This window comes from Candoia aspera, chromosome 1 (genome assembly GCF_035149785.1).
Source record: "Candoia aspera isolate rCanAsp1 chromosome 1, rCanAsp1.hap2, whole genome shotgun sequence".
Classification (NCBI taxonomy): domain Eukaryota; kingdom Metazoa; phylum Chordata; class Lepidosauria; order Squamata; family Boidae; genus Candoia; species Candoia aspera.
This window is the reverse complement of record NC_086153.1, coordinates 227,575,460-227,593,724: the sequence shown is the minus strand read 5'-3', so window position 1 is coordinate 227,593,724 and position 18,265 is coordinate 227,575,460. Positions and strand designations below refer to the sequence as shown.

General features: G+C 42.7%; 1 protein-coding gene across 1 annotated transcript in view; it reads right to left on the bottom strand.

Annotated features, from left to right (window-relative positions):
* SPEG (striated muscle enriched protein kinase) overlaps window positions 1-17,980 on the bottom strand; it is a 120,620-nt gene extending 102,640 nt beyond the window's left edge. Inside the window, exon 1 of the mRNA XM_063288953.1 lies at window positions 17,437-17,980. Within this exon, the coding sequence (XP_063145023.1) occupies window positions 17,437-17,869 (433 nt within the window). The 5' untranslated portion in view covers window positions 17,870-17,980. The remainder of the gene's footprint in view (window positions 1-17,436) is intronic.
* Window positions 17,981-18,265: the final 285 nt, after the last annotated feature.

Genomic DNA, 18,265 nt, shown 5'->3' with positions numbered 1-18,265 from the left:
GGAAAAACCTGGAGACGGTGGAGGTCCTTCACATCAGCCATCAGGTTCACTCCCACCCCAATTCTCAGCACCATTTTTGCATCACTGGGTGGTGCCTCACTTTCCCTGCTTGAGTCAGCCAGAGCTCTCTCCTTAAGTTGACAGGTGCCCAATAGGGGAGTGTAGAGAATCACAGAGATGTCCTTGGAGAAAATATGCAGAAACATTTATGAAAACAAAAGCATGTGTTAAGCCTGGGAAACAGAAAAAGCATGAGAAAGAAGCTCAGACTGGCTTCACCATAATTCACTGGGGCATAAGAAGGAGGAAAGGACAATTAGTTATTACCCCACTCCCTTCCTTGTCCTTCATTTGCTGCAGTTTCTTGTTTCTTGCAGTAAGGACGAAAAAAAAATCCCTGACTAGCTACTTCTTGAAGACACTACAGCTGATAGGGGAAGATGATGGCAAAATGAAATGGTACTTTATCACACAGCAGGAGAGAAATCTCCCGTTGGGAAGGGGACAATGTTGGTGTCCTGCCAATGTAAACACCTGTCTGTCGCTCTACAGGAAATGTTGCAACATTTCCATGCAGCACTGCTGAACCAATACATGGCTCAGCTTCTAAAGCCCACAGAAAATCCACAATATAGGAACACATGGAGAACCTGGAGGGTGGCACTGTGAACAGAAGGGTTAGATGCTCCTACGTGGGACTTGGAGATATCTAAGCAGAGATTTGACAGCCACGTATCAGAGATGCTATAGTTGCCTCCTGCAGTGCTGTTTCTGCCCTGAGCAGGGGTTGGATAGATTCCAATGTCCCTCCCAACTACACGATTCTATGATTTTTAAAAATGATAGATACAGTTGACATATGTGTTTATTCAAAAGAAAGACAACCATGATTTTAAAGTGTACTTTCTTCAAATGGAAGATTAGTCAGAAAGAAATTATCCACCTCCAGTATGGTATTCTCACAATCCTATAATGATCTTCCCATTTTTAAAAGTAAATTATTTAGGAATAATTGTTACTTTTCTTTCAAGTAAACAATATAAGTCTTGTTAATCTTTCTCCAGTGGAACTGGTTCTTCCTCTCTGGATTTTCACAATCTACCTGGAATTTCCCAGGAACTAAGCGTTATAACACAAAATGGTATACAAGACCTATGGGAAACTAGGAATTTTCCAGGTAAGGCTACATATGCACATATATTCTACACTCACCTTTGGTCAAGTAAGTTATTAGTAGAAATCTCCACAGGTGAAGTTTGGATTCTTACAGATACTCAGTCTAATAAATTGCTAATGCTGGTTTCCAATATCACATACACAGATGTGAATTTATTGCAGAGATATTAGTCAGACAAAATGTACCATATTAAACAAACAAAACTGATACAGTACCACAGGTGCAAAGATAAGCAATGAGAATCTAAGAGCTGGAAAACAGTCCCCATGGTGAAATATTTAGTTTGCAGGTCGAAGAGGCAGATAAAAGAAAGCCAAATCTTAATCTGTTGCCTCCTGAGCAGCTCCCTAAGAATTAAAATATCTTTTGATCAAGAAGTCTCAGCCCTGGCACTAGCCTGTAATATTATTAGAAATAATAAAGAACACATTTTTAACCACGCATACAATACATGCCCTTACTACAAAACAATCATAACAAACACATATATTTCTAGGATTAGATGATAGAATTTTCTGGGCAAAGGGTATTATATATAGACAACTTGACCCACTCGCCCACAAAAAATGGGTGAGTAAGAGAATCAGCATCAACACTTTCCTCTCTTCCTAATTATACCTATTTTTCCTTTTTTCAGACATATGCACATAAAACTTCCTCACATTCTTGGACAAAAGTGCTGAGCACATATGCCAATGCACCCACGCATAAACATATGTTACTCACACACTATGTACACATTTATTGAAACCCACAGTTCTGTTACGTGAGGCCTCTTGATGGGAGAAAAGTTAAAATCTTGCCATGCCTCTCTAGTCTTAACTATTTGCTTACAATTTGGAAGGTTTTCTTCAGTTCCGCTAAGGCAGCAGCTGAGGCCGTTGCTGAGCTTGAAGCCAAGTTTGTACTCGCTAGTTAGCGATTTGTCTTTGCCTGTCTATAAGGGATGAACAGGAAGCAGAGGGCCTTACTGAGTGACAAGGCTTCAGATGCGGCTACCCTCACCTACCAACTTCTCACATTAGGTCCTAGCTTCCTTCTCCTGCCGTTGGCACAAAATTTTGCCTATGTACCAGCGGGAGGCCAGGAGCTAGCATGATGGAAAGTGCCCATTGATGCCACTGTGGTGAGAAGGCCACCACAGTTCTGTTCTGGCATGTATTTGAAGCCATTCCTAGTAATGCCCTCTGTTTCCTATTCTTCCTCTATAGATAAACAGATGAGTATAATTCAAAATTAAGAATTTGGCTTTAAGCTTTTCAAGGACCCCAACTGTTGCCTTTGTTGAATTAAGAAAAACCTACAAACTTAAGCACGTAATTAAAAAGAAATTTAGAAAGCAGGGGAAGATTTTATGGATAGTCCCCAGGAACATTATCAACTGATTGGTAAGGATGCAATTCACTTCCCAAGTGGATTTGAAGGGAATTCATAATTGAAATCTAGAGAAATCTATTAATCTATTAATCCCATAACAGTTTCCCTGTGGTGCAGTAATGGGATCTAACAACCTATTTTGATAGACTGATTGAGATAAAGGTGCATAATCCCTATAGGGACTGTATTTTCCAAATATCGTATCATGCATTTGGAAGCAAGGGACTTTGCTAGATCAGTTACAAACTAATGACTGCATTTGCACAATATATGAAGCTTGGTTAATATCTTAGAATCCAAGCCATTTGGTTATTTCATTGCTCAACATACTGTGTGAACCTAGAAAAAGGGTTAAATTAGTAAATGGGTTAAGCATATTGTATGACTGCAATTATAAATCCAATTGGTTTAGAGGAAATTCCTGAGATGGATTTGAGTAGATTGGATTATCCGACTGGTTTATTATTTTGTAGTATTAAATACACCATCGAGTTTTCTTGAAACATATTTCTAGAAAAAGAAATAAGGATGCTCTGTCAAGATCAGGTAATAGGGATTTTGAGCTTAGAATACATCAACCTTTCCAAAGTCCAAAAATACTTCCTGACCTCCTCCCTGTTGGAGGTATCAGCAAATCAGCATGCCTCATTAGCATATAGATGAGCTCATCCCATGATGCAACTCTGTGTGCTTCTAGAGGAAGCTGTTTGTTGCCCCTCCTACTTCCTCCTTCTTCCTCCTTCTACTGTCCGAGGAGGGACCATGCTTTTGCTGCTCTCCCTCCATCTTGGCCACATGCATGGGCCTTGAATAAGGATTCCCACCCATCTGCATGCAGTTCTTGGCAGCAATGAGGGCTGCAAGTTCATTAAGTTTAGGGAAAGAACAGAAGAAACAAGCAACATCATTTTTCTACCAAAGATGGATGTAACTGAACCAAATAAATCAGTAAGACTCTTTTTACTTACTTTTGAACCTACTTTGTCTAAGTGTGTGATTCTTTATGCTTGGGAGGGCTAAGTGTACAAGATCAATAACCTGTATTTCTCTAATGTGCTCATTAAAGCTATTTTAGATAATATTCTTTTTCTGTGTGCAGCTTCTCTGCTGTGTTAAGCTCTGTTCCATTCAATGGTCCTAGCTGTCCACTAATGGCTTCACTCCCAATATTATAATAAACATCACTCTATCCCAGCCTTTCTCAAACTTTTGACCCTGGAGGAACCCTTGAAATATTTTTTAGGCCTCAGGGAACCACTGCACATTCAGGCCCAAATATAGGCCAGAAGTTACAAAATTATTATATTTGTTTCATATGTAGGCCTGTATATATGCATTATCAGTGTTGTTAAACTAAAAAAAAAAAGAATGAAACTTACCTCTTTAATGTGAAGTTGCCTGAATTTGAAATAATTTTTTTAAATAAATCATGATCTCCCAGGGAACCCCTAGTGATTTCTTGCGGAACCCCAGGGTTCCATGGAACCCTGGTTGAGAAACCCTGCTCTACCCGGTAGGGCACAGAGTAAGCAACAAGTTCCTAGTAAAATCTCAGATCAAGAGCATAGTTGAGCAGGCTAACAGTGGGATCTGAGGACCTGTGAAAATGTACTATCTTTTGATCAAGCAGCTTTATTAGCTTTTCGGCCTGAATACTACCTTCCACTAAACTATAATACAGTTACAGTATTTGGTTTTGACTTAATGTGTCACATAAACCATATGCTTTATTCATGCTTAAGCTAGTATTTTCTTTTGCCAATTTTTAACCATGAAGCTTTGGGGGCAGTCTTGTCTCCCCACTAGCAGAAGCCTTTGCCTCACCCCACCACCCAGACCTGAAATCAGCGCAACCATTAACTCTGTTCTCCTACCCTCAGCCTCCAATAGAGTGTCAGTGTGTAATGTATTTCTGGCAGTCTTTCAACAACAATTTAAAGAGCTTCAAGATGGCTGGGTCCCTGCTGCAGAAGGGGAAAATTGCAAGGCTCTGCAAAGTGTCAGAAGACCCAGATCAATTCTGGCAGCATTCCTCCACTTCTGCTCCTGCAGCAACAAACATCTGCATTTAGAAGTATCATGAACATCACCTGGCTGTAAAAATGACAACATGTTTTCCTTTCTGTTTGCAGTGGCTTTTAAACAGAAACAGAAGAAAAAGCATATTTGCAGTTGGGTAGGTCCCCTCATAAAATTTCTGCAAATGGATATAACTTGTACTGAAAACATGGAGGGGGGAGGGCATTAGCATTTTCCCCCCTTTGGTGCTGAATGGGAGTAAGATGATTTTTGTTACTAATATGGTAGGAACTGCAGCAGTTTGGAGGCAGTGAGTGAATGTCACTTTTTGTATTCTCCTGTCAACTCAAGGAAGTGCCCCAGGGCTTAGGGTGTCCTGTGCCTCTTCTCAGCACTTCTAGCTTAGTCAAAGACCAGATGTTCAGAGAGTTGGCTTCATGGGCTAGAAACCAGGTGACTGAGAGTTCTAGTCCCGCCTTAGGCATGAAAGCCGGCTGGGTGACCTTGGGCCAGTCACTCTCTCTCAGCCCAACTCACCTCACAGGGTGGTTGTTGTGGGGAAAATAGGAGGAGGAAGGAGTATTAGGTATGTTTGCTGCCTTGAGTTATTGATAAAAACAATAAAGGCGGGATATAAAATAAATAAATAAATAATCTTTGAGGGGCATTATGATGGTATGAAAGTTGCTGGTTTTGTTTGCATGACATGGGTGTGTGTGTGTTACAACTGCAAATAATTATGACATACTGTATCCTTGAGCAAGTGCTCTAGCCTTCACAGAGAGGGAAATGCCATTTCCAGATTGCCACTGCTGCTTCAAAAATGGTCCAGTACTGCCTATGCTTGAAGGTGGGGTTCTCTCATGGGAAGTATTCTTAGCTCACCTCACCTCACCATTCCTGGGGCTCCATCTGTGCTAGCAGGGGAGGTACCAGCATATGAGCATTAGGCATCTGGAAGGCAGTGGAAGTTTGCTACCATGGCAAATCCAGAAACATGAGACAATATTAGCATTTTGTCCTCTATTATTTGGGTGAAGAGAGAAAAGGTATTTGTAAGTAGGCTGACAGACCTGAGAGATCGGGATGAGGCACTCAGTTACTGGCCCACAAGCAAGCTCTGATGGACTGACCGTTCTCTGAGCTCAGCTCTGGGCTAGAAAGCGCAAACATTTTTTTGTTGTTATTTTCTACAAGCTCTATGGGCTGCAACTGTTGCAAAGTGTCCACACTCATAGTATCCCGATGTCTAAATAGATCTGAATGTAATTACAACAGCCCAGAGCCGTCATCAGTAGTTCTAAGCAGAATTCAGGAAGGCTGGGAGCCAGGAAGCTGGTTGTTTGGATGTGCCCATGGTGTGGTATACTTACAATGGGATCTCACATTTTAAAATTATATATTTTAAAGCAGTAATGGAGGGCTTTATTTTTTATCAGAGCAGGGAAAGACAGACAGACAGATATTCCTCAGCATTAGATCTCAGCTCCCCAATTCTCAGCTAAATTGCTTAACCCTTACAAAAAGAAACCCTTGCATATGTAATTGTGTATATATTTACATATTGTGAATGTCTGTGTGTTTGTTTTATCCCTTGCTTACAGCAAGCAAAACCTGCAGGGTTTATTATGCTGGCATTTGTCCACAACTTGGCAACTGTCCAATTATGTATTCTTCATTTATGATTGTGGAGCCACTGGAGGCAGGCAAATTACCTAACTCCAGGGTTATGCTCCAAAAATTTTCTCTCCCTTTCGCTCACTGCTGAAGCCTAAAAAATGCAGGTGGAGGACGTGTCTCCCCTCCCCACACACACACAGACATTAAGGCAGCTTATAGGACAATGGCAAGAATATAAGATCAACTGCTATTTGGCCTGGAAACTCTGCATCCTGCCAGAAATGTTGCCATTAGGAAGGACTATGGTCCTGAGTGCAGAATTATGGATGAGCACTTGCCACTCTTCTTAAACTAAGCCAGTGAAGTGTGAAGGTTGAAAGGACTGAGCAGAGGACTAGGTGTTTCTGCAGGGTTTGTCCATTAGGATGGTACTTGAATGAGTAGATCCAATGGCTAGGCACCAAGGTAGAGAGAAAAAAGAAAAGTCAGGTGAGTCCTTGACAAAAGAAAAAGCAGAGAGGCAAAATGAGAACATCAGTGATTGCTGGTAGAGCCAGAGAAGCCCAGCAAGAAGGAATCGAGCAGTGAGACACTGAGTACAGATATAGAGAAGGTAGAAAGAGCTTTAAAAATATAGATCCAATGAAAGAATTCTGCTAACAACTCTATTAAGATGAATAAGTGTGGAGCACTATACCAAGGAAGGCGTCCCACGGTTTGGTTTTCACCCCAGGCAATGACTTCCTTAGATTACCTAATTAATGAGAGAAATCATAGTTATGGGTCAAATGAGCCAATACCTTCTCTACATTGTGAACCTTTAGCCTATTTTGTTTTTAATTTAATAGCCTGCACAGGAGAGATGTTCATCTAGATGACAGGGATCATGGAGGAGAAAGAAGGGTTAAATTTCTACTGCACATATCCTGTAGGGCTAATGAAAATCTCCCCTCCCCCATACTGAGTATTTAATAAACTGGAGTATGGTCACTAACCACACAGTTAAGTAATGTCAGGTTTGGTTCTCTGTGATAATACAGCTGAGTTGCATATGGAAGGTCCCACATTCAATCTGATGTTACCTCAGGATAAAAAAAATCTGTGATGGGAAAGGCTCTGAGCCTCACCTGGAGACTCACTGTCAATCAAAGCAGATCATAATGGGCTGGCCTGACAAAGAGTCTGGTGGTTTAGGTATGTGCAAAATGTAATGTTCCAAGAATTCTGGAACATTTCATTCGTCCTCCAGACCACACCAATCTCGCTGTTCTGGGTTGGTCTTTTTGTCTGAGGAACTTAATCCTCTGAACCTGAAATGTTCCAGATTAAATAAGCCTGCCTTGGCACTGGACCATATCTGGAATGTCAGTTCTTCACAGCTTGTTGCCTTATATGTGCTTATCTATGGCTCATCTGGAGCTTATATAACTTTCATTTGCAGTGTACACCCTAACCTGGATTATGTGTATATAATTATGAATCCTGGGACACTATAAAAGAATCCTCTGTAACACTATAAAATTGGGCACTTATTTTGAATCCTTTCCCGTAAAATAAATTGCTCACAATGAAACATTGCACAAGAATTTCCAGTGAGGTACCCATGAATACCAGGGCCACCCCAGAGGATTTCTATGGTGCCTGCCATGCCAGTTGCTTCCCTTGGCACCATATTATTTGTGTAAATCAATATTTTAAATGAATGACCATGATCTTCCCAGTTTCTGTTATTCCTATGCAGGAAATGTGAAAAAGTAAGAAAGACATGGAAGGAAGAGCAGAAGAAAGAGAGAGAACAGGAGGGAGAAGAGATCTATTGGGAGAAAGATGCTACATGAGGATGATGCACAGTATGCCAGCAGGGGGGAAGGGGGGGAAATAGTGGTTATGGGGCAAAAGGGGGAATCCGGATCATAGGACAAAAAAGAAAGATCTGAAAATGGATGAGTAGGTACAGGGCATTTCATTTTCCCCAAAGTCCCATCCCTGTTCTGCTTTATAAAGGCATTAAAAATCTGATTTTTTTCCAGACAGGCCATGCTGTTGATTGTCTTGCTTTCAATTACAGCATCACAGAGTAGGGTGTTTGGTGATCCTCTTGGGCAACAACTGGTGAAGAATGGCTGCAACTGTTTTTAAACATACTTCCCCATAGTGCTGTTTAATTTTTATAGCTCTTGCATTTTGATTGTTTGCTTTTATTGACTTTTCAGTGTAAGCCACCTTAAGTCTTCCCGATTCAGTGGCCATACAAGCCAAATAAATAAATGGAAAGAGCAATGGAAAACCCAGTTGTCTGGCTCACATGCTCACATACTCACGCAAAGAAGAAATAACTGCCATGAGTTGACAGGTCCCCAGGAGATTTGACTGTCACAGGGGAAAGAAAGGTGAGGAGATCATTTGTCTAGAGGAGGTGGCCATGTTCACACAACAGAGCTGATCTAACCTGGCCTGAACCAAGATAAGCAACTTATCCCCTTATCTGGTGTCAGATGATCTGGGGAAGTTACAGTAGTTCAGGGTTCAAAGTAGTGTGTAAATTGTGAACATGGGTTAAATCAGTAACCTAGTTAAAAGTGTTATACAAGCCTAGATTCTGGGACTATACCTGTCTTGGTTAAAGGTGTTGTGCAAACCCAGCCATAATTCTGTGGAATAGATATTAGGATTAGGGTTAAATATATACATTTAAGTTGGGTTTTTTTTAATGCAATGCTTAAAAAGTCACTTTTTCTTCTCTTTTTTTAAAATTCTGTTCTGTGTTTCCTATGAATGTGGGACATATTTGTATTTTTTTATAGAGAGAAGAGTTTATTGCTAACAATAGTGATCAGATTGTTAAGAATATGAGATTTCTAACACATAAAGTATTGTGGGTTTTGCTCTTACTTTAGATACCCAGGAAATATTAATAGCTAGGAATTAACTGTAGCTTGTATCTTCCACAAATTAAGTTTTTTATTCCTCTGGGTTCTAAGTGAAAGGTGTGTGCAACAGCAGCTAGTTATTTTTTTCTGTTGGATTCAAGTGGCATCAGAGTATCCTCTGCTGGAAATGAATTTACCTTGCCAGACTAAATGTTCCTGATTTAGAAAGTAATTGTTACACTTGGATAAATGGTGTGCTGCTGCACAATCAATGAACCTTCAGGATCACCCCTGTGTTATCAGTGTAAGCCAGGTTTCTGCCTGCAGTCAGGAGAATAACATTACTTCTGCAGTGAAGTTTTTCTAAATAAAGTAGTCTGGCATAATGTGGAAAATTGTTCCAACCCCAGGATATTTTTTAAGTAAAACACACAACCACATTAATTAAAACAAGACCTCCACATTTCACACTCTCCCAGAGTTGAAGCGTCTTAAGAAATGTCACTTACATATGAAGTTATAGGAAAATATGTAAACCATATAAAGTAGCATTTTCAAAATTTATCTGGACACTGAGTATTCTGGAGCTTTGAATATATGTATTGTTGGAATAGATACATGTTAATACAGAAAAGGCTTTTATATTCAGGCACCCATCCAAAATTATCAGTTGCCAGGCGACCAGGGAATCAATTAACTTTTTCACGAAGCACTTATTCAGCTCCTGCAGAACACTGATGCTCCACAGAATAGTTTGAGGCTGATGGTCTAAATACTTTTCTGACTGACAGATGTTTAATAGACTCTGGGAAGACCAAATATGAAGAAGAGAGGATCCTATTGAATGATGTGAGGAGTGGTGAGAGGGCACTTTATCATCTCCCTGAACTCCTCCTCCTGATCCCTACAAATTGGTTCAAACCATGGATCCTCCAGAATAGGACTATGAGATCTAGGCTGCAAAAATCCAGAGGACCACTAGTGACCATCACAGTGTTGGAGTCTGTATCTGATAGTAAGAACAGCTAGTGTGGTCCTTTGGTAAAGGCAAGGGAGGCCCAGACCCTTATGGACAACAATTTAATAATTTAAACCTGTGGAGTAGGCTATGCATTCCTATAGTGCGTCCTCTGCTGTATAGATCGAGGAGGGGTGGAAATTATGAATGCTCCAGAAAAGGCTCTTAAGGCTGCTTCTGTACGAAAATTTCCTGCATAGCTAACACTACACCCTGCAGCGAAACTGTGTATGCATTGCCATATGTGAGTATGTGTTTCAGAATAACCTATGTCCCAGTGGCCACGGGTTTTGGGGCTATTGCCTACAAACTTTGCAAAACAGAAAGCTGAGCCTTTGTTTCCACATGTGGTGTTGTATAGGAGCAATTTCCTTCACAGATGCAATCTCGTATATAAAACAAGCCATGTGTGAAGCAGAAGCTATTAGTCAGGGTATTGTATTAAATAGAAAACACACAAAATCCGACTGGGAGTCCCAGTGGTCTTCTATAATCTGTCTTAATGGCTTTGGGGCCTTTAATGAAGGTGCTGGAATCAGCGTAAAAGAAATGTCAGCCAAGGAACCATGGGGCTGTAGCAATAAGGCCGAGAAAAAGGACTGGTCTTCACATCCCGAAAGCAGGAAGAGAGTCTCTTAGTCTACTCACTTCTACCTTGCCAAGCATGAACACAATTTGCAAAGCAGTCCCACCTCCACTCCTTGTTTTGCAAACTTCACCTAATAATCTGCAGCCTTCACAACTTTACCTAGGAATGCAGGATTCAGTGGGCAAGGTGGGAGTAGATACATCATTAGCATTACAACTCTACAAGGCTATTCTATTTATAACAAGAATAATAGAGTAAGACATAGAGGGCAAACTAATATCGCTGAACCTTACCTTTCAGCTCTCTTCAATGAATTCTCAGGTTCTTATCTGAGCATTATTTTATCTGAACTGTCCACTGATCTGAAGTAGCTTTCCCTCTGAACTAAAATGGCTGCTATATAATGCCATAGAGAGCCAGTTAGGTGCAGTGATTAAGGCACCAGACTAGAAACCGGGAGATGGTGAGTTCTAGTCCCACCTTAGGCACGAAGCCAGCTGGGTGACCTTGGGCCACTCACTCTCTTAACCCTAGGAAGGACGCAACGGCAATGACCTGAAAAACCTTGCCAAGAAAACTGCAGGGACTAGTCCAGGTAGTCACCAGGAGTCAAAAATAAGTCCAAGGCAACCCCCACCAAAAAGAGTCAAGACTTGAGGGGTGGGGTTGGAGGGAATAGGATGCAAGGTGGATAGAGGATAACCCTGAAACCAGTCTGTTTACTCTTGCCCCATGTATTCTTCCTTTTTTCTGTGTAGCTGACTTTGAAGGTCCTTGTTCTCACCATCTACTGTAAATACTGATACAGATGTTCTGTGTACACTGATCCCCCACTGTTTCTATGGAGGCCTTGATGGGGGGACTTGGGGATTTTACATGCAAGATTTCTCTCCTATCTTGGTCTACAGAGTTGACTAATGGTTGTAATCAGAATGGCCTTCCTTCCCAGTATGAATGTAGATATTTTCCAGGCAAAAAAGTGGTTGCTGGTTATAGAGGCTACTGCTAGCTATGTTTGGGCTGTCACGACATTAGAAACATTTGTTTCTCTTCAGCTTTTGCTTAAGGTTCAAATGCTATTCTTTTCACCACTTTTGGCCATTAGAAGGTCTCTGAACAGAGAGTCAGAGTGGGCTCTTCTAGATACCTTACTTGTTCAGTACTGCGGGTGGAGGTATGAATGACAGGATGAGGTCATGAAAAGATCTGCGACCATCATTGCATATTGTGGAGGCATTATTGTGAGGACACTCTTATGGCACATGTGGGTGCCCACATGCATACGTAAAAAATGCCTACAAGCTGTGCCCATGTAGACTTCTATGCAATGTGTACCTCACTCAGCCTCACTCAGGTTTCTGCAGCAAAGCAAGCCTGTCCATGGAGTGTGTCCAACACAATGCAGGACATCAACTCTGGAGTCAGCAGAGTAATCTCACTGCCCCTTCCCCATGCTTATATTCTGCATGTAGAAAATAATTAAATGGAGCAATTGCTGATTGTGAAAAATTCTAAGTACGTTATCCTAATAGTGGTGTTAATGCCTGTATAGGATCATCATATGAATGATCTCATGGACAGATTACTGCACACACTTCCTCAGTTCAATGTTTAGTTTATTAAGGATAGGTAGCAAGATGGATTGTGCAGCCTGTCATAACAACAGCAAAGTCCAACAGGTACCATTGCACCATAAAGGCCAGTTGATTTTGTTATCGATGAGCTTTGATGTAGACCTGCTGCTCCATCATCTAACTTTACAAATTTTCTGTCCATGAGCCTTGCTGCCTCCAAGCCCTTCCAATTCCATTGGGCACCCCACTCAGTCTTGTTCTGAGCTGTCTGGAGACCCTTTTGGCCATTGGAATGCTATAAGGATGGAGCAAGTTTGCATGCAGGGAACCAGCAGCCAATCAGTCCTAAAGGGTTTTTTCTGCTGGAAGCCAAGGGCAAAGGAATGCCAATCAATCAGTCCTTGGCTGCCAGGCAGTAACTGACCGTATTGTTCTGTTCCCCAGGTTTGTGACTTTATCCTTTTCTCTTCTTTAGAGAAGTCAAAGAAAATAAATTTGTGCCATTCATAGCCCTGCCTGTCTCCATTCCTCTTAAAATGGTGGATACTGGCATGCTAGCAGGGCTGCAACTGGGGGTGGGGGGGCAAGCGGGGCATGTGCCCCAGGTGCCATGCTGGGGGGGCACCAAAATGAGTGATGGGGGGTGCCAAAATGGGCGCGGAATCGACGTTTGCCCCAGGTGACACAGACCCTAGTTGCAGCCCTGCATGCTAGGATTACAGCATGCTTGGTTCCTTTACCCAGATGAGCCAGTGCAGCCAGACTGGGACCCTCTTCTGTCCCCATCAAGTTCAGGAGAGAGAAACCACTAAGCAGCATTGGGCAAGGTCAGAATGTCTTGCTTTCAATTATAGCATCATTGAGGATGGGGAGAAAGTTCATCATGACCCCTTGTTGACCCTGCGTTCCTGTCTGGAAGCAACCACAGCTTTTTGTCTACCAGAACCAAAGCAAGTGGGGTGGGGGCAGTGCTGTCACCTTAAATCTTGCCTCTTCATTTGCAGATTAGTCAGTGGCAAAAGAAAAATCACACTCACATAAATTAATCCAAGGGTAATTTTCATACTAGAGAGCAGAAAATACAAAATTCAGCAACTTCTGCCTCCATTGGTAGCAGAATAGATTTCAGAGAAATAAATATTTCTAATCATACAAATACACATTCATGCACACTATTTGTATCATGCATACCACTGTAAGGTTCATTAAAAAGTTTTTTAAAATAGTGAAATATATTATTTACATTCCAATATACCCAGTATGTTAATTCCGTGGTCTTAGCTTACTTTTTGTCAGATTGCCAAGCCGCTACTCTATCTTAAGTGCAATGCGTTCTTACACTATTTCACCACTTGGACCATTTAAATCATCCCAAACATTAGGGATACCAGATCTGGGCTGCAAAATTTCAGATAACCACTAGATGGCAACAGTGAGAGTGGATTGGTTTGATGCCATCTAATGATTGTCCAGATTTTTGCAGATTTTAGTTATACTGGAGACATTTTTATGAGTCAAGAATGCAGCAACTCTGCACTGCATCACATTTACCGAATCCACAATAATCTGTTAATGAAATGGTCCCATGCTTCTTTGACCACACACATAATGGACAAACTGTCCAGAGTTTTAATCCATGACCTTTCCACAAAACATTCTTTTTCATATTTTCTATGAGCATAATTCCACACGCTTCTGGGGCACTTCATAACATAATTCTTTCACTCTGTTCCAAGCAGCGTCCATATCACCTTCCTTACTTCCATTTGGCATTCATTCCACAGGGAGAACAATCTATCTTTTACTATTTTTTCATACAGGACTCATTTACTCTTCCTGCAGTTGTTCCACTTTCACTGTAGTTTCTTTCACTTCTTTCCTTTTCTTTCATGTCCAATTTTTCCAAAGATCCACACAACACTACCAAAAATGGTCTGTCCTACAATCAGGACTTTTCTTCAGCTATTTATCATTCTTCACTAATTCTCTGTCTTTCCGCATAAAAAGTTGCACAGCCCATATTTCAGCAACAAGTTTGGGAACAGAGGCATCTACAGGATTGGAGCCTTTTGTCCAAATGATGAAAGTAGCGTAGGACTGTCACAACACAAACCCCGCCCCTTTCATATGTGCATGTGATGTCTTGGTGCATACAAGTAGTCCTCGTTTAGCAACCACAATCAGGACCAGCAACTCAGTCATAAAGCAAAGCAGTCACTAAGTGAAACCGCAACAGTATTTATGGTCTTACTTCAGCCTCCCTTTGCTTTACAGACCTGCGAAGGTGGTGAATGTGAGAACTAGTCACAAAGTTGCTTTTTCATCACCGCTGTAACTGCGAACGGTCGCTAAACGAAGCAGTCGCTAAACGAGAGCTACCTGTATACAAATGGAGCAAAGCTTACAACAACCCTGCTTTCATCACTGTCCCCTTGACCTCTTGCCTCTGCAGATGGCTCTGTCAAGAAACCTTGGAGGTGGGGGGAATACAGGTTTCCCACCAATCAACAAAGGAAGTGTAGCTACCCTGATTGACTACCACACCGTGAATTCATGAGACAGGATCACATACTAAAAATAATGTATGGAAGATGCAGGGCCCAGATGAAGAGTTACCACGTTCTTCATTTTCTAAGAGGAATCGCATTAGGGCTCCCGGATCTGGACTGCACAATCCAGAGGACCACAGAATGGCAGCCAAGAGGAGAGTTTTCTGTGTCTTTTTGCTACCATCTGCTGACCACCTGAACTTTTGCAGCTCAGGTCTGGTAGTCCTATAATTTGCATGATCTTTCCCTCTTCAGTGGGAAACAGTTGGGTATACTGGGTCTTCTATGGATTACTGGCATTGCATTATACATGTGATGGTGAAGATGGCAGTCCTTTGTTATGAAAAGGCTGTCTTAGTCACTCTCTGAATTGGCTGTATTCAGCCAATCAGTTGCTGATGTTCATAGAACAGAACTTTCAGATTCTGATTAGATGGCCATCTTTGCGTGGCTGCCCTCGCCTCCAGGGTTTGGGCATATGTAGAAATAAAAGTTGGGTCTGTGAAGCCACCTGCAGTGTTAAACTGCCCACAAATGTAAAGCAGTGAGGATTTGGACTTTGCTTGTTTTAAGACTTTGAGACAACCTGAGAATATTCAGCTCTTACAGTAGTTATCTTCGCAAATACTAAACATAGATTAGACTTGTAAGGCTCTCATGTAGACAAGCCGATGATACCCTTGTTAGAAACAGCCTTCTGAAACCTATTGGCTGTGTTCACACAACACACATATCTATAGTTATCATGTTAGGCCGGTTGTGGTTCAGCGTATCATGCAAATACAGTCCTTAGAACAGGCAGAGTTTTCCAGATCAGACCTTTTTGCATCCATATAGGGCAGTATTTTTCAACCTTGGCAACTTTAAGATATGTGGACTTCAATTCCCAGAATTCCCCAGCCAGCATGGGGACTCTGGGAGTTGAAGTCCACATATCTTAAAGTTGCTAAGGTTGAGAAATGCTGATATAGGATATGACCTTCACCTGCTTGACAAAATGACTGTCAGTTCCATTTAAATGCTGCCATGTGATTCTCTGGTTCATTGCACCATACTCAGAGAAATACAATCTTGAGTGGGCGCTAAAGCCAAATGCATTACAACACATATTGTAGATTTATCCCTGGGAGGCAATGGAGTACATCAAGGTGTCCAGACTTGGAGAAGCTTCACCAACAGATCAAAATTAGGCTGGTTGAACCTACAAGGGTTCTTCTGTCTTGGAGAGGGAAATGTCGACGTAAACATCTTCTCTTGTTTTATGTGCCCCCGAGAGAGGAAATTACGCCTGAAAATATTTGTGCTTCTATTCAGTTATTGATTCGAGAAACAGGACTCCATCTGGCTGTCACTCTCATAATCTAGCACTAGATTTTGGCAGAAGTCTGTCAGAGCTGTAGGGCAGAATAAGAGAGCGTCCCCACTGCATCTCATTGGACCGGGCTGAATTAGGAGTGACTTCCACCTGACAATTTGTCCCTTTGCACTGAAGCCTCCACCATCTTGTATACAATGACAAACAGATTTGCGAGTCCGTAGGAAAGGGGCCATTGGTTAGTTAGCAGCAGCTTCTATCATGCCCTCAGCACAATGGTAGAACCAGATCATATGAAGTCTATGTGGGAAGAAGGGATGATTCAGAGGACGAAGTGAGAAGCAGCCTCGGTGGCAGTGTGCTGGCAGGACAGGAGGCGGTTTAATTTCCTGAAAGGGCTCCGGTTTCAGATGCTAATGACCGCTGCCCTAACTTGGGAAGGTGGGAAGAATGTGACTGGCTACTGCCCCTCATATCTGCTCATTTTCTGTGCCACAAAAAGATGTGCCTTGCTATCACCTATATTATGTAATTCTCATCCTGGTTCTAAGGACTGTAACAGCCTCACCAAGCCATCCCTAATTTCAAAATTGAGTGGGCTCCCTGGTCCAACTTAGCTTTGAAGCCTTTTTCCCTAATCCTGATAAGCAGTTGTGATTCTGCTAGACAGGGGTGTTATTCTCCACATCCCAAGACACACTTACTCGCTCATGTTTAATTCTCGTTCTCTAATAAAAGGCAAGGGGTGAGATTAAGGGTACAGGTTCTCAAGCTAAGTCTTCAACGGAATTAAGCCCAGGAACTGCTTGCGTTCAGTTTTTCCCCTCCCCTCCCAGCACAACTCTGTTCAGGCCACAAGGCCTCATATTTGGGAGGACCATGCTTAGATAATGACAAGTCTTCAGTCAGGTAGGGTCAACAGAAGCCCCCATCCTTGCACGGTACTGTTACCCAGAGGGCTGCTTGGTTGATGTCAGGGATTAATTTCCGAAGGAAAGAAGTACAGAAGCCTAAGTCTAAGGACCGAATAACCTGCAACTGGAGACCCTGGCTCTCTGATACATTGGGAGAAGCCACACTTGCTTATTGATGGGGGCCATGAATTCAATACACAGTCAGAAGCATTCCATCATTATTTTTCCACCCTGGCACTGGAGTGTAAACCAGGCTCTTTTGCAGAGCTGGTAAATACGAATCAGGGCTGAAGAACTGGGTGTCTTGGAAAAGCAAGACTGGGAAGCTGTTAATTGCTAACGCAGCAGCCGCTCTGCCCAGGTAGGACTCAGGCACATGAGTGCCACCAGACCCCCGTCCCACTTTATCCATACCTTCCATATCGGTGACCATCACAGTGGCTGTGCTGACAACTTCACCATGCTCATTCTTGGCCACACAGCTGTAGACTCCAGCATCAGCCACCTTGCTGTTGCGGATTTGGAGACTGCCATATTCCTCTTCTTCCTCCTCTTTGTCCTTCTTCTTGAGGGGAGCAAGAGGTACCTTCTCCTTGTACCAGGTCAGGCATGGCTGGGGGTTGCCAGTCACAACCACTTTCAGCAGGAAGTCATGGCCGATGCTAACAGCCGCGTCTTTCAGCTCCTGCAGAAAAATTGGAGCTGCGGGGCCTCCCTGCTCCGCAGTGACTTTGGCTCTCTTAGGAGGGATGGCAGGGCTTGGAGAAGCTCTGCCAGGGGCCCATCCTGTCTCCCCAGCTTCTTCTTTGCCCCGGATGAAAGTATTCTGTCCCTGAGCTTTCTGCATAGTCTAGGGGCCTCGCTGGCTTTTACACGGTCTTTGGTTGCAGTGATGTTGCATAAGACCCCCCCAACCTAGGGCTCTGCAATCTCTCAGCCAGATAGGGCCCCGCACAGCCCCCCGGCAGCTGTTTCCTTTCCTTGATGTTCACCCTCTCTGTGTGAGACCCCCCAATTGCTGGGCATCTGCCAGGGGGCACTGACGCTGCTCCAGGTGCCTGCCCACCCAGCCGGCAAGTCGCAGAAGGTTGCTTTGCTGCCAGGCAGGGGGTTATTTTTAGGATGGTCTCAGGTTGCAGCCGGCCCATCCCAACACATTGAGGGAGCCGGACTCCTTGCGGAGGGCACAATCCTCCCGATTCACCCAACACCCATGCCCTCATTCTGCAACTCCTAACATCTT